The sequence below is a fragment of the Sinocyclocheilus grahami genome, unplaced genomic scaffold, assembly GCF_001515645.1.
Source record: "Sinocyclocheilus grahami isolate Dianchi unplaced genomic scaffold, SAMN03320097.WGS_v1.1 scaffold48.1, whole genome shotgun sequence".
NCBI classification, from domain to species: domain Eukaryota; kingdom Metazoa; phylum Chordata; class Actinopteri; order Cypriniformes; family Cyprinidae; genus Sinocyclocheilus; species Sinocyclocheilus grahami.
This window is the reverse complement of record NW_015505227.1, coordinates 450,756-468,124: the sequence shown is the minus strand read 5'-3', so window position 1 is coordinate 468,124 and position 17,369 is coordinate 450,756. Positions and strand designations below refer to the sequence as shown.

Genomic DNA, 17,369 nt, shown 5'->3' with positions numbered 1-17,369 from the left:
GAGATTGGAATGAGAAGAGGATAAGTAAATAATGACATAATATACATTTTTAGGTAAACTATTTAAACCTCTTCCTCTTGTCTTACCCTCTCTAATGTGTCCTGGATGCACAGGGGCAAAACATGACGCTACTATTGCTGGAAAACAGTTTTTGCCTGAGGAGCCTGTGAAGGACAGAGAGACGTTTACAGAAGGAAGGACTGATTAATTTATTCAGTTGATGCAGACAGATATTTTACATGACTTATCTTTTCATCTGTGCCTGTCATTGACATTATCATCATCAGCTTTGGTGATAACATAGAAGATAAAGGATTATAAAATATAAAAATGTAGTTGCCAATGACTCAAGTGAGCTCTTGGACTTGGTGTGTTGCCATGACACTGATACACACACTCGCCTCTGAACTGTAATTGTACCGGCACAATAACGGTATAATTGTAAAACTTTCTTTAAACTTTACACTGTGTCCTAGGAGGGATGATATTTATTTAACTGTTCACTCCTGGGCATGTCAATGGAGTTTTTAAGTGATGGAAGGTAATACATTCCACAAAAAGGACTTCACGTCTCTGGGGAGAAGAAGTGGGTATCAAATAACCACAAAAAAAAATCTATGTTTCTTTAAAAAAATAAAAAAAAAAACATTATTTTTCTTTATTTACACATCTCATCTTTCATATTAGCATGCTCATTGATGTTCCCTTTGGTAACCAAGTACCAAGTTTTAAAAAAGAGCTCTATTAAGGGACACAATTGTTGTTTTGCCTGGTGGAAATGTTGCCACAGCTGAGGAACAAATTTAATTATTGTGTGAAAATGTTTACAATTAATCTTTGCAAAGTAAATACTGAAATGTTTATGTTTCTGTTTATTTAGCTCTTTGTCATGCTTTTATGGAATAATTATTACATGTATGATCAATGTTCACATTTTGCAAATGAAAGTTGGGTCTGGAACCAGGGTAAAACAATAGAATCTGTGTAAGAACTGAAATGATAACTCTTACAAAACAGATGCCATGCAACAAAACAATAAACTTTCTAATCTGAAGAGAATATCTCAAAGAAAACCATTTGCTCCACTGTCCTTTCACCCATCCTTAAGTCCCTCCTTCCCTCCTGGGCATATGGCCCAGGTCACTGAAAGTTGACTTAGAAGTTTCAAGAACTCAAGTTACTATATTCAAATATTGTGGTTGCTATGTCTTAAGAATTTATGATTTTAACCTTTTCATGTTTAGTATCATTATAAAGGTCTCCATGCGTTTGGTAAAATGCTCTCAATTTCACAGCATTCACTTATATTATGAGAATTCTGTCCTGCTGCTGAGGGGTGGGTCTCCCTCAGGGTCTGTGAGAATGTTTTCCCTTCTCCGGCCAGGTGTGACCCTTGGGTCACAGGATCCTGACAAACCAAAAGGTCCTTTATGTTTTTACAAATGGTTTGAAGATTTCTCTGTTCTGGTCTGGATATATTTAAAGAAAGTGGCATTATATTCATTGGCAGTGGTGGGCCGTCAGGGCCATCAGGGCCTTCTCAGATAGTGCTACCCTTTTGTTGAAAGACGTCACATCTGATTGTAACGAGCATTAGTGACAGAATCATCAGCGAATCAAATTTTGACGTTCAATGGCAGCACGCCCTCTGGGTCTAGCGATGTGCCCAGTGCTACCCCCAGCATTATTTCCAAGGTATGAAAAAGTGATATTCAACAAAAAAAAAATGATAGCCGCAGTCGCCGGCGCCTACACCAGATCTACTAAAAATGCCTTTTTCAAGGCGCTCTTTTGCAGACAAAAGAGAAATAACTGAGAAAGGAAGACCTACTACACCCAAACTGGATTCGCTAACAAAGGCCAGCAAAAGTTTTGTGCGCCATTTCAAAGAATGCAACTATGAGTGGCTAACAGGTAGCACACAGCACAAGAAGTTATTTTGTTGGCCGTCTTTACTTTTTAATACGAGTAAAGGGACATGGAATGACAGACACATGGACTTTATTTACAAGTGACAGGTGAGTGCTGTAGCGAATTTAGCTCAACGACAGGAAATATGAATAATTAACCATAACTAGTTATAATTAACTATTCATATTTTAGATCCGCTGTAGATATTTAGCTGACCACTCAGGGTCAACCGTCTTGTCAATTCTAAGAACGTTAATTTCCTGGTTAAAGGAAATAACCTTCTTACTGTACAATTCTATAAGTTTGTAACGTAAATCTGCATGATTATTGACTCCGGTTATGAGTAAACAATGAACACATCAAGTGTGATACAAGTAAGGTTTTATTAACTACATAAAAACTTAAACTAGTCTAACATACTACACAAACACATTAAGCCGGTCTAACATAAACATACACACACACACACATACAGTTGGTATAGGAAAGGGTTAAAGTTTAGCACTAAAGAAAGAGACATAAGGAATGACATTTATGGAACCATTTTGCATAGTCAGCAGATCTAAAACCTGAGGGAAAACGTCAGATTCTTAGTTCAAACAAACCTTGTAAAAAGGTGTAACTGATACTTAATGCATCAATTAAGAGATTCCATCTTAAAGCTTCCCGTAGATCTTTGCTGAATTCGGGTCGATGAAAAGAACCAGTTTGAGTCAGTGTCACAGTGTCACTGGAAAGGACTAGGCCGAAGAAAAGGCCTGGCACAGATGCTTTCGTATCCTGAAGCGTTTTTCTCACATCTTCATCTTTGCTTCCGATCGAACCACCGACAGGGGCGGGTCACATGGAGTGTGGCCTTTAAAGCCTGCAGAGATTCACGCCTCTCAAGATGGGCTTGCCCAATGGGGAAGTCCGGAATCTCAAGTGGGAGTTCTGCGTTTTTATGGCCCTTTGTCTCTAAGCATGGTATTTTGCATATGTAATTCGCTGGAGTGTTGAGGCACAAATTAGTACCGATTCTTAGAACATCAATATGTTGCAGAGGTATCAGCATGTAATATGCACTCTCAGTTAGATCATCCGAAGACGAATTCATAGATACTAGACATGGTAGAGTTACTTATATGAATGAGTGGTTTATCGTAAGCATGAATAAAAATAGTCTATAATACAACAGATTAAATACAACACAGCAATAATATACACAATGGCCTGAAGAAAATGGGTGTTCATTCAAAGAAGGTTTTCCTATGAATTAATTAGTAGAAAAGTCAGTTTCTCCTGTGCATTTGTGCCTTTCTTATGAGGAAAATGAGGGAGTTTATCCCCTGCATTCCTTTTAGGCCATAAAACCAGTGATATCAGCATTGGTTACCATGGAACCAGAGGCCTGTTCTGCCTTTCTGAGGTGTTAGGTGCATTTCGGGGGAAGGGTCCATAAGATTACATATAGTGAAAAGGGAGGATCAAGAATGGGTCCCCTCACAAGCATACTAAAATAGTCTAAGAATATCAAAGACAAAATACACAATGACAATAATATACTCAATGGCCTGAAGAAATATGTGTGTTCATTCAAATAACGTTTTTTCTATGAATTAACTAGAACACAGTCATTTCTACTCTGCTTTTCCTTGGGACAAGCAGGGATTTTCCCTGGGGGGGTCATAAAACCAGTGATATCATGATTAGTTGTCATGGTGACCAGAGCGCCTGGTGTTCAGCAGACATCCTGGCATCCAGTTAATTGAGTGAGGGGACTGTGACGATTTGTTAACCTAATGAATAATTGATTTGTTAAATCAAATTAAAATTAGTGTGTCAGATTGGTCGAGACGCTACAGTGCTTTATTGTTTGATGAGTATTGTATCATGCACATTGTTATGGAGGTGTACATAATGCATTGATAATACTGTGGTGTGTGGATGTCCAGCATTTGTACAGTTTTGCTGCTGTGGGCGCGTCGTCATTTTAGAGTGACATGTATGTGCATAGTGACCTGTGTATTGGCCATAGACTGTACGGTATTGGCAGATTACTTTTACTGATCCATGTAGGGAAATTTACTCTGCATTTAACCCACCCTAATCTAGCCTATTGTTGAAATTGTTGATCAGCTGTCATTGCTGTTGAGAGCCTGTGTGTGGCATAATATGCACATTATATGCAAATGGCTGCGTTAGCTGTAACAGAGATGTGTAAGATGTGTGTATGTAGTTTACAGTTGCTTAGTGAAGGCCCTGACTGAAACCCCTGCCACTGGTCATTGGCGATTCTGTAACCAGAAAACCCCCCACGGAAAACCTCTGCACTAGAACTCTCACATGCAGCTGTGTGTTTCTCTGCTGTCGGGTATGCATTTATTTTTATTTTTCAAATGTGTAATTGTGTTTAACACATTGCTCTCATAGAACACACTTTATAGTTGTTTGTACTACTACATGTGCACATAGACTAGTTGAGTTTATTCTTTAAAACACACGATTGCTTTGCTGTAAGTGTTAAATGAAATTCTAAGGTAAAAGTTGTAGATGTTGTGCATTCTAGACCATGTGTCTTGTGTAAAATTAGTAGGGCTGCCCCCTAACAGTCGACTAATCGTTAGTCGACCAGAAGAGGCTTTGTCGACCAAAATTGTATTAGTCGCTTAGTCGCAGGGGAAAAAAACTCCACAGGCGAAGTCACGCAGTTCGTGACTAACAGGTCGTTAACGGCTGGTCTATGGTAATACAGTACATCGGGCAGGACATCCAAACGCTCGCTTATCATTCATCGACCTCAAATATGGCTTATCATCTGAAATATGTAAGTATTAGCAACTTTACATTGCCGCTCAATCTAATGTTAACCAAGAGAAATGTGCGCTATTCAAGTCTCTGTGCGGAAACTGAACAGTAGCGCGCTCACTGCATGACAGGTGGAGACGCCGGTGCACTTACTCTTAAAATACTGGTCATTTTTGCTCATACAGATAAGAGTAATACATCTTTCAAAACTGTAAAGACTCTATTTTTATTTGTGTGCACTCACAATAACAACAAATCGTGCTTTTGTGAAATAATGAAAGCAAACATGATGCTCTTTCTGCCGTCTCGTTCTCTGTGAACTTGCGAAACACCGTGTATATCTTTAACTTACGGACATGAAAAATATATCTATAGAGAGTGAAATGTCTACTTTCAAATAAACCAATTCAAATGGAAAACAAATATTCTCAGATTATGTCATTCGTATGAAACATGCATATAGGCCTACTGTGGAGATGACGAGTCAGTGTCACCGACTTCATCTCTTAAACCGAAAGCACTAGTTTATAAAATTATTAAAATGTAATGCAGTCTCCTTACTGGTTTTCACTGACACATTCATAACCATTACTTCTGCCAGTGCGCTGTGGCAAGCTTTATTCGTGCGCTTCAGCGCATATTAGGCTACGTAGGCAATTAAAGGCTCATAATCAGGGGTGCACGTTTTTCAGCCTGGTTCTCATATGAGAACCTGGAGATTTGGTTTGGTCCTCACATGGCACATGGTGTGACCAAGCGCCAACCTCCCAGTCTCTCTTGTGAAACCAACACGGAAGTGACTAAAACTGCAATTCATCGACTGGCCGCTAGAGGCTGGCTCCAAAAGGGAGTCAGTCCCATAGACTCCCCATGTTAAAATGCCCAACTTTACAGCAGAAAAAAAATATGTTTACAGCCTGGTACAAAAAGTGGTTTTGGTCTATATACAGTCGTGGTCAGAATGATTGGCACCCTTGGTAAATATGATCAAAGGCGGCTGTGAAAATAAATCTGCATTGTTAATCATTTTGATCTTTTATTTTTTTTAAATCACAAATATCTAACATTTCATTGAACTAAAACAATTGAAAATGAGGGAAAATATCATTATGAAATAAATGTTTTTCTCAAATACACGTTGGACACTATTATTGGCACCCCTAGAAATTCTTATGAGTAAAATATCTGTGAAGTATATTCCCATTTATATTTAAAATTTTGAGCATACCAGGGTGATTATGAACATGAAATTATCCAGCCATGGGTTCCTGTTCCACAGGAATATAAATAGGAGGGTCATTCTATGGAAACGTCCACTTTTCTGTCCCTAGCCTTTACAGAAATATTACACTTGAAAAACAATTTAGTGTTACAATTTTTTATATATTTTAAAATAAAACAATGTGTTATTTGAACAATTACACCTTCAGATGCCAAATAAATATTATAAAATATATAATGAAAGTAGTGGTCCCCTGGAGCTGTGTCACTGGTGTTACCGTTTAACAAAAATCTTTTATTTTGAAATAAAAATCACACTGATGACATCACTTGACTTCATTCCTCCTATTTCCTGAAGATCTACGAAAAATGGCCCATGTGAAGTCCACTGTCTCTTTTCAGTTATCAGAAATGTTCTCATTTATCTCATGATTTCATATGAAGCTTTTAGTGGAAGTCACTGGTGTGACCTACTTTATTGTTAGGGAATTGTAAAAAAAAAAATAGAGAATACAAATAGATTAAACTACTCAATTTAGAGAGTATACCATGATTGACAACATGTGGTTTGATACCTTGCAGCAGACATTTTGTAAAATGCATTTTTCATGAAAATTGTCACTGGTGTTACGGTCACTGTGTTACCTTCCTTATGGGTAACACCAGTAAAGATCAGTTTACGTTGATGCTCTTTTACTAACTGCTTTCACTAATTGCCAAATGTAACAATTTAGTCTTAACTATTTCATTATAGTTGAAGAATAAGGATCTTTGGTCTTATGTATATGTCACTGGTGTTTCATTGTGTCACTGGTGTTACTTTTTTTCTGTGACATGATAATAATTTTACATCTATTGAATTCTGCTTCCCTCAAGAGTTAAGATATAAAGGATTGCATTGTTTATAACAGTTTTTACCAAAATTTTGATTGCTATAGCAAATACATGGTTGCGCAAATGAACTAACATTATTCAATCACACTTTTAACAAACCTGATTAAAATAAACAAAACATAATCTCCTTATTTTTTGCATTATCATTATTGCTCTGTAACTCTGACTACATGTACTAAAAGAATTGAGAAATAATATTTCATAAAAACCTTTAAAATTGCCAGAGAAGTAAGGTAACACCAGTGACAAAAAATGGTAGTTGGTAGTAAATGGTAGTAAAGACAATGTGGTCTTTAAATAAATGCACAAAAAAGATTAAAAAAATCATTAAGCTGTCATTTATGTATATTCATAAAGTCAAAAGATAATATAATAATGTGGTCTAAGTTTAAATGTTAAAAAAAGAAATACATTTTAAGACATCTTGCCATACCAAAAGTGGACGTTTCTGTAGAATGACCCAGGAAGGAAAACTAGGCCAAATTCCCTTAATCATCCATCACAATGAGAAAAACCAAAGAATGTATTTCTGATGTGCAGCAAAAGATAATTGAGCTTCACAAATTAGAAAGTGACGTTAAGAAAAGAGCTAGAGCAGTGCAAATTCGGTGACAGAATGGAGAAAAAACCTTGGGAGAAACCAGGCTCAGTCGGGGGGCCAGTTCTCCTCTGACCAGACGAACCAGCAGTACGGAAAAATCAATTTAAGACATAATAAAACAGACGATGAACAATATTAACAGCAATTATTATATGATGCAATCAAACTTATAGCAAAATAAGCTTGTAAATCCTGCTCTGCTTCATTAGTCCATCTTTTTACAGTCCTTAATACAGGTTTAGCTGATTTCAGTTTCTGCCTGTAGGTCGGTATAAGATGAACTAAGCAGTGATCAGAGAGCCCCAAAGCTGCTCGTGGGACAGAGTGATATGCATTCTTTATTGTGGTGTAACAGTGATCCAATATATTACTGTCTCTGGTGGGACATGTGATGTGCTGTCTGTATTTTGGCAGTTCACGGGAGAGATTTGCTTTATTAAAGTCCCCGAGAATGATTAAAGCAGAGTCCTGGTGTTGTTGTTCTGTGTCTGTGATCTGATCAGCGAGTTGTTGTAAAGCGGAGCTCACATGTGCTTGTGGAGGAATGTACACACTTACAAGAATGAATGAGCAAAACTCCAGCGGTGAATAGAACGGCTTGCAATTAATGAAGAGCACTTCTAGATCTGAACAGCACATCTTCTTTAACACAGTTACATCTGTACACCACCTCTCATTGATGTAAAAGCATGTCCCGCCGCCGCGTGATTTCCCCGTTGATTCTGCGTCGCGGTCCGCTCTGAACAGCTGAAAACCCGGCAGACTCAACGGGAGAGCAGAAGGAGCTCGTCTGTTTTGTTGGGTAGAGAGCAGAGATTTGCCAGATGGATGTTTGGCAATGGCGTTCTGAATCAGCGCCGCAGCTCCCCCGACAACGATGTCCAGCAAAATATCAGAATAATCAAAAACCGATGAAATATCGGGTGGTGTGTACTTCCGAATGTCCAGCAATTTGTCTCTGGTGAAACTGATTGACGGGATCTAACTAAAGACAGGACAAACTAACAAAAACATAAAAACAACTGCGGAGCACGCCACGGAGGCAGCCATCAGCGTCAGCGCCATCTTAGCAAAAAATAAATAAATAAATCATGAATGTCATTCATTCATTCACAGACTTATTTAGGTGATTTTATTATACTAAGCTTTTCCCTCCAGAGATAGATGTATGCTTCACTGTTAAAGTTATTATTAAACAACTAGGCCTATTATAACATTGCATTCCGTTAGAGAGCAAAGGAATGACAACTTAACCGGTACATTATTGGTTTTGTATTGCTTTTTTCCTTCTTCTCTCGAAACTCTATCGTTTTTATTCAGGAAACTGTCTATTCTTCTTTTTAGAGTTTATTTTAGGCTATAAAACACAGGCGGCGGTGTTTTATCCTATTGGTGATTCATATAAAATAAACGCTAAAAAGAAGACTATTTTGTGGGTGGCGATAATGGTCTCATAGGCTACTATGAAAAATAATGTTTAATAAACACAATATATGTATCCCGCACCGTGGTTGAATCTGCCGGTGGGGGCAGGGCCACAAATCCGTGAGTTTACAAACCCGAGGGAACGGATTGCAAAAGCGTGCGCACGGATTATGAATTTGTGGGTATGGATTCAAAATCCGAAGGTACGGTTTACAAAATCTGAGCGCACGGATTGGAAATTCTGTATTTTTAATGTTGTGGGCCTATATTTCTGCTGGAGGTCCTGGACATCTTGCTTAGATACACAACATCAAATTACATTATCAAATACCAACAGATAAAAAATCAAAAAGTGACTGACTCTGTTAGAAATCTTATAATGGGCCATGTTTGGGTCTTCCAACCGGACAATAATCCAAAAACAAACCTTAAAAGCACAAACTTCTGCTATAGCTTTCCCCTCCAGAGATAGATGTATGCTTCACTGTTAAAGTTATTATTAAACAACTAGGCCTATTATAACATTGCATTCCGTTAGAGAGCAAAGGAATGACAACTTAACCGGTACATTATTGGTTTTGTATTGCTTTTTTCCTTCTTCTCTCGAAACTCTATCGTTTTTATTCAGGAAACTGTCTATTCTTCTTTTTAGAGTTTATTTTAGGCTATAAAACACAGGCGGCGGTGTTTTATCCTATTGGTGATTCATATAAAATAAACGCTAAAAAGAAGACTATTTTGTGGGTGGCGATAATGGTCTCATAGGCTACTATGAAAAATAATGTTTAATAAACACAATATATGTATCCCGCACCGTGGTTGAATCTGCCGGTGGGGGCAGGGCCACAAATCCGTGAGTTTACAAACCCGAGGGAACGGATTGCAAAAGCGTGCGCACGGATTATGAATTTGTGGGTATGGATTCAAAATCCGAAGGTACGGTTTACAAAATCTGAGCGCACGGATTGGAAATTCTGTATTTTTAATGTTGTGGGCCTATATTTCTGCTGGAGGTCCTGGACATCTTGCTTAGATACACAACATCAAATTACATTATCAAATACCAACAGATAAAAAATCAAAAAGTGACTGACTCTGTTAGAAATCTTATAATGGGCCATGTTTGGGTCTTCCAACCGGACAATAATCCAAAAACAAACCTTAAAAGCACAAACTTCTGCTATGGCCATTCCAGTTCCCTGACCTGCACCCTATAGAAAATGAGTGTGGTGAACTGAAGAGGAGAAGCACCATCATGGAGCTGGGAATCTGAAGGGTCTGGAAAGATTCTGGATGAAGGAATTGTCTCTGATCTCTTGTCAGGTGCTCTCTAACCTCATCAGGCATTATAGGAGAACATTTAGAGCTGTTAAACTGGCAAATGGAGGTTTCAAAAAGTATTGAATAAAAGGGTGCTGCTAATTGTGGCCAATGTGTATTAGAGAAAAACATTTATGTCATAATGATATTTCCCCCCATTTTAAATTCTTATTCTCCAATGAAAGGTTAGATTTATGTGATTTTTTAAAATAAAAGATCAAAATGATTAACAATGCAGATTTATTTTCACAGCCTTCTTTGATCATATTTACCAAGGGTGCCAATAATTCTGACCACAACTGTAGCTAATTTTGCCCTTCATTGAGTTTTTTTATAACTCATCCATTTAAATGTACACCCACTTTTGAGCTTCATAAACGTTCTTCAGAAACCTTCGGGTGACGTCACGGACACTACGTCCATGTTTTTATACAGTCTTTGGGTGTAACCCATCAAATATAACTATAAAAAATAAATTAATAATAGTGATAATATTATTGCACTTTAATTATTTTTTTAAATAAAATAATAAACTAAATAATAAAGGGTGATAATACTCTTTTATTTTAAAATAAAATGAGTATTAAATACAAATACAATAATTTTATACTAAACTTAAAAATAAAATGCTAATATTTTAATTTTAACCTTAATTATTATTTTTAATTAGAATTATTTGAATTTTTTATTTTTCAAACTTAAAATCAGCCAGCTTTTATTTTGGCGGGTTGCCGGCAAGTAAGTATATGCGCTTCCGGGTTTAACGCCGCCTATTGTAGAGCATCAGTGCATGAAATGTCACAGTTTTGTATTGTGCTTTGAAAATGTTAGCGGGTAGCCTAGATTTATGCTTTCAGTTTGAATAGAAATCTTATACAGTACAGTTTGTCGATCTAAAATGGTAATTGTGCATTAACAGCTGTCAACCATGTCAGTACGCAAACGCACGCTCAACTAATTTACACAGAGCATTTCTTATTTTGGTCGCACCTGCGGGACCACTTATGTGCACCCCTGCGCATTATAATGATTTAAATGGTTTATTAATAAACGTGCAATTAGTCGACTAATGCTTAAAATGAAGACTACTATTCCACCAGAAAAATCCTTAGTCGAGGACAGCCCTAAAAATTAGAATAACTGTAACACTGAAATGGTCCAGCAATTTCAAGTTACATGTGTGACTATGTTGAATTTGTTTGTGTCTGACATGAAACATTCGGCTATTTCCCATATAGCTACAGTAATCCATGTACAGGAGCATAGAATTGCCACGTGGCTTCAATGTGATTCACAATTGCATTATTCTTTCTGACTTGGCTTCTAATTGTTTAATTATGCAATTGGCATGACACATTTTTACCTGACAAATAAAATGCTATATTTGATTTATTCTGGGTTCTCCTTAAATCATTATTTCTAGTAGATTAAAGTGCAGTCTAGTGTTTCTGAAAATCTGTGAGCATGATAGATCATACCGAAGTACCAATGAATGAAGCATGGGACACATCATTAGGGATTTTCAGATTTCTGACTATCACTGACTTAGCAAGTTGCAGCTGTATGACTAAAGGAAACTACACTTTTTGAATTGAGCATGTGGCAACTGGCTTAAAGGTGTTAGTTCACTCTGCATCCCCTGACTAAGATTAGAACTGGGGCGTTTGTGTCCGTGAGTTCACTATCGGCCGAGTGAATTTCTATGTGACACCGGGTCCTTAATGAACGGATAATTGAAAGTATGGGATTTACAGAATAATTAATTATCTAAATTAATATATAATTGACATTTGTGAGTTTTTAATTAGAAATACATCCTAAATTTAATGATCACTTGAAATTTGAGTCAGATTAAGCACTGAGCTAGGCTAAAAGTGATATTAAATTATCCTGATAAATTAAGGGGACTTTGCAGAAGTGCAAGTAAAAGATCTACACGCATTATTCCTTCGACCACCCATTGGATTCCGTCGTTGGGCCAATTGGGTGGACCTTACATCTGCATAGAAGACATGTGAAAAGTAGAAGAAGAAATGATGAAGGCATGGTATTCATTATCTCAAAAATCACATTCTCTAACGTCTGACTTTTGAGCCTGAAAGTCCTCTGCCATAAAGCTATACGCTGCCCTCAACTAAACTGCAACTAAAGCAATAATTTGCAATCACCTTCCATTTCCCATTTTATAAACATTTTCCAGCATTTATAGGCTGTTATGTAAAGATATTTTATTTATTCACTTTATACATGGACTGCCTAGGTGAATTGTGTCATGTACTAGTGCAAGCAATGCCACTTTATGCAGTTTACCCCTCAAATCATTTGCCAGAAAAAAAATGCACACTATACAATTAACACTTTGATATATACTAAGTCTGAAGCCTTTGAGCGAACTGGGGACACAAACCCACAGTGAACTTTGCGTATTTATATATTTATATCTGTCAGGGTTGACTCACATAGTGGTGACAGCCACACAGAGGGAAGAAGAGAGCAGCTCTGTGCAGGGAATAAAGCAGATAAACAAACTTTTTATTTCTAGTTTATTTTGTTGATATAACATTAAAACTGATCAAATCAATTACAGGTTTTCAGATACAGCTAGGGCTGGTGTACATAAGTTACAGATACCCAGTTCATTTCAGAACGCAGTTTGGTTTTGATATTTAAGGCCCTGAAACAAAGTATTAGGTTCTTGTACACAAAATGTTATTGTAAAACAACATTTAATTTAAATACAAAGTTGACAGCAGTGCATTTGTGTTGCTTTATCAAAATATCATTCACAGTGACACAAAGTGAAGATGATTATTGTGATTATACACATTATTTGTGTTTCAAGTTTAGATCAAATATTAACTGATCAAAATGTCTTCTATAAACGTATTTATTTAAGATCTTACAATTATCCTTCAAACATTATTTTACACTGCTTATGCATGTCAAAAGATAGTTATTGTCCTCTTATTGTCCTGCTACTATAAGTACACATAATACACACATAAAAACTCCTGTATCTGAACCTGTCAAAATTATGCTTTAATAACATTCCTATATATTGAGTGTTGTGTTTTCCTCCATTCATGTTTCTATTAGTGAAAAATGCATTGAAAAGGAAATAAAAATATCTTGTTCATCAGTTAAGCATAGCAATTAATATCACTGATTATTGTGACTAAATCTTTAACAAAACAGAGAGAAGATGAGAGAAAAGATGGAAAATGTGAGTGAAAGGGAAAATAAAGGGAGGCTGGGTGAGCTTCTGAATCCACTGGATTTAATAAATCCAGGCAGGTCACTCTTTATGTGAGAGCTGATCCAGTCCTGGTAGTGAGACACTCTGGTGTAACCGCCAGGGTACGTGGGTGCTGTACAGTTTACACCGAAAATCGAAATTCCAGACTGAAACCACTGCGAGCCATTAATAACCAGTGGACCTCCACCATCTCCCTGCATAGACAAGCACTTCACATTTACATCATGCCAATATACTGAGCATCTGTAAGCAGACACTTACTGATGTCTTACCTGACATGAGCCTTTCCCACCCTCGGCTGGTCCAGCACACAGAATGTTGTCTGGAATTATTCTTTCATAGGCATGTTCACAATCACTCTGGCTGACGAGTGGTATGTTCACCTCCTGCAGTGTTTTTGGAATAGTGGTGTCTGTTGCATATAAATCAGTATAAAAAGACACATTTTTAAGACCCATTCACCCTAAGCACGATAACTATAATAATCTATAATGATAAATACATTTGTGTCGACACAAACGGATGACAGCATCCTGTTTATATACCTTTTTCCTCACTTCTCCCTTTAGTTGTGTGTAATTAGTTGGCGAGCAGTGGAGTTAATGTGAAAATAAAATAAACAGGCCTACAGAGTATTTAATAACACCACAGCTATATGCAATTTAGGTAGGGTGAACATACGGGCCATTTTTACGGGACGCACCCTTGCCAGGATTTCTATATTGCCTAAAATATCCAGGTTTTGGCTGTTTACACTGCAGATCGATCGTTGTATAATATTATTTCACGAGAGCTATAGAGAGCAGAGCAGACGGCTCCTTATGCTTTCAAATCGCTCTCGCGGTACTTTGGTGTCATACAACGATCGGTGCACAGCTTCAAGTCGAACGAACAAACACGTGTGCGTATTTGCATCGTTTTGATCGTTCTCACCTTCTCACGCGCCACGATTGGTCGATTACTTATGTACAATACCTGTTATTGGTCAAACTACTTTGGATGTTTTAGGCCAGGGGTGCCCAAACTCGGTCCTGGAGGGCCGGTGTCCTGCAGAGTTTAGCTTCAACTTGCCTCAACACACCTGCCTGGACGTTTCTAGTATGACTAGTAAGAGCTTGATTAGCTGGTTCAGGTGTGTCTAATTGGGGTTGGAGCTAAACTCTGCAGGACACCGGCCCTCCAGGACCGAGTTTGGGCACCCCTGTTTTAGGCCATATAAAAATCCTGGCCAGGACGTGTCCTGTATAAATGGCAAATATGGCCACCCTAAATGTAGGTTTTATTTTGAATAATTGTAGAGCCCTAACTCTTTACAGTCAGTGGATTCTGATGGATTGTCAATGTTATTGTTCATCAGCTGGAAAATTAAATCACTCCGACAGTGATTCCAATGATTTCATTCCTCCATGTCGTTATCATTATATAGCTGTGGTGTGGACATTGCTATTCTTTTAGAATTAGAACAACTAAAACTTTGTGCTTATAGTTATCATTATAGTTATAGGCTTTTACAGGCCTTTAGTCATTTGCATGTGATGACAAAGTTTTAGGTTACACTTTATTTCAATAGTCCACTTTAGACATTCTACGAAGTAACTTTGCAACTACATGTCAACTAACTCATTAATTTGCACATACATGTCAACTAACTTTCATTAGATTATTAGTAGACTGTTAGGTTAGGGTTGGGGTTAGTAAAATAAGTTGACATGAAAAGTGACTTCAGTAGAATATCAGTTTATAAAAATAAAGTGTTATCAGATATTTAAAGGGATGGTTCACTGGATTTTTTCTAGGCTTGATTGTGTTTATGGGGTGCAGTCTAACATGTGTTAACGCTTCGGTTTTTTAAAAACGCTTTATTTTTCACATAATTTATCTTTATTCCACACCTCTCTGTCCCTTCTCTGAGAAACGGGCTGATCATTTCCTTCTTTTATGAAGCCACTCCCTCAGAAATAGGCAATGAGCTCTGATTGGTTAGCTAGCCCAGTGTGTTGTGATTGGCTAAACCGCCTCTAGCGCGTGTCTAATCGTCCCGCCCCTCACCTCAGCGGCATGTGCTAATCCATTAGAATCGTTAGAAGACAGAATCGCAATTCATGTATGAATAGATTTTTTCGTGCACCTCTAGTTTTCTCTTCCTCTTCTCTAAAGCAGCGCCTCGCCCCCTTTGCTGCCTTTTCTTGAGGGCGGGGTTTATCTGGGTTTGTGATGTCACGAACCCGGGAAGTAACTTGTTGTAGTCCCTACCAGCCGTTTTTGTAGGCATTAAACTGCCAGAATTTTAAAAGACGATATCTCCGTTTGCATTGAACTTTCAGCTTCGTAACTTTGCAGATATTGTTTATGCTCAAACAGCTGCATTACACACTAACTAACGTTAAAAAATTGAAATCGCAATGAACCACCCCTTTAATTGGACAATCTATTAATACTGCAAAGTTACTTATAGTTAGTAGAATGTCTGTGGGCTATCAAAATAAAGTGTTACCAAGTTTTATAACCTTGCACATGTGTTTTGATTGTTTGTTAAGTTGCTCTCACCTCCATAATTAAGTTTTCCCCATCCAGTGATCCAGCTCTCAGTACCCGCATCAAATGTACTACCAGCAGCCGCCAGACAGACGGGCCTAATATAATCATTGAAAGTCACAGAAGAGGAGAGCTGGACCAGTGCTATGTCATTTTCAAAAAAATTATCTGGGTTATATTTAGGATGTATGATGATTTGAGCCACAGTTTTGTTAATCTGATGGGGGTTTGTGCCTATTTGCCATTGACGTCCCAAGTAGATTACTGTGGTCGATACAGTCAATCTGTAAAAATAAAAATAAAAATCAGTCTTAATTCCACTGTTTATCTATCTATATATATGCAATGTCAATACATACTCCTGAAAGCACTGAGCTGCAGACAAAACCCAATCTTTATTGATTAGACTCCCACCACATACAAGACCTCCATTTGGAACATAATTAATGCTCGCTTGCCAGGGCCAAGACCCCCTAACTGCATTTTGTCCTCCAACAATCTTGGGGTTAAGGGGGGCTCGGCCACACACTGATGATAAAAAAAGAAGTGCGTATTCAATGTGGGATATAAGATCAACATAAATATTTGTAGTCTTTTTTAAAATCTTTTTTTAAATCTTTTACTTGCTCCTCATTTGTCATAATACCTAATCAATTATAAATGGATAAAGTCAAGTTCTACCGTATTATGGAAGCATATAGGTAGCGAAATTCAATTTAAAATGCAATATGCAAAATGGCAATGCAATATTCAAAATGGCATTGTATTTCTGTATTTAAATTTACATTTTCCATTACCCATACGTGCAAAGTTTGGTGCAAAAGTAAAATGAAAATTAAATTATATAATTTACATTTGCCATTTTCAAAAGTAGTCTTAATATGTAAATTGCATGCAAATGTTAACGCTTTATAAGTTGCGAAATTAAAATGTAAATGTATTACACAAATTGATTTGATATGTGTAACATGTCCAAGCAGAAACGGTAGCATAATGATCATTTAAATGCTATTTGTCCTAAATGCATTTAGACTAACAGTTAGAACATTTAGGATTGCATTTTCATCTTGACGCCGTGGGATATTTGTAGCAAAATTCTATTTGAAAATGCATTCCGAGCTGACCACGCCCACCCTCCATCAATCATTGCTTCAAGGCAGGGATTGGCGGAAGCGTGTTACGTTTGGATCGTTTGAAACATGGCGGCTGGAGATCTGATAAGATCGTTGAATTCACTGGCAGATGAAGTGGAGCGTGAACAGAGAAATATATGAAGCGTATTCCATGCTAAAATCAAACGTTCGAACGACCGACCGATCGAACGTCTAACCGAACGTCTTTGAGCTTTGAGCATCTTACACAGCGGGTGACCCACGTGACGCCAGCGTCTTGAAATTAGCTGGTGTTTAAACATTTAAG

At 37.5% G+C, this 17,369-nt stretch overlaps 1 protein-coding gene across 1 annotated transcript in view; it reads right to left on the bottom strand.

Moving 5' to 3' along the window:
- Positions 1–13,099: 13,099 nt before the first annotated feature.
- The window catches only part of LOC107582862 (serine protease 30-like), a 12,822-nt gene continuing 8,552 nt past the window's right edge, over positions 13,100–17,369 (bottom strand). The window contains exons 3-6 of the mRNA XM_016268878.1: positions 16,310–16,478; positions 15,963–16,234; positions 13,688–13,827; positions 13,100–13,609 (exon numbers count right to left, since the gene is read on the bottom strand). Of these exons, the coding sequence (XP_016124364.1) occupies positions 13,343–13,609; positions 13,688–13,827; positions 15,963–16,234; positions 16,310–16,478 (848 nt within the window). The 3' untranslated portion in view covers positions 13,100–13,342. The remainder of the gene's footprint in view (positions 13,610–13,687; positions 13,828–15,962; positions 16,235–16,309; positions 16,479–17,369) is intronic.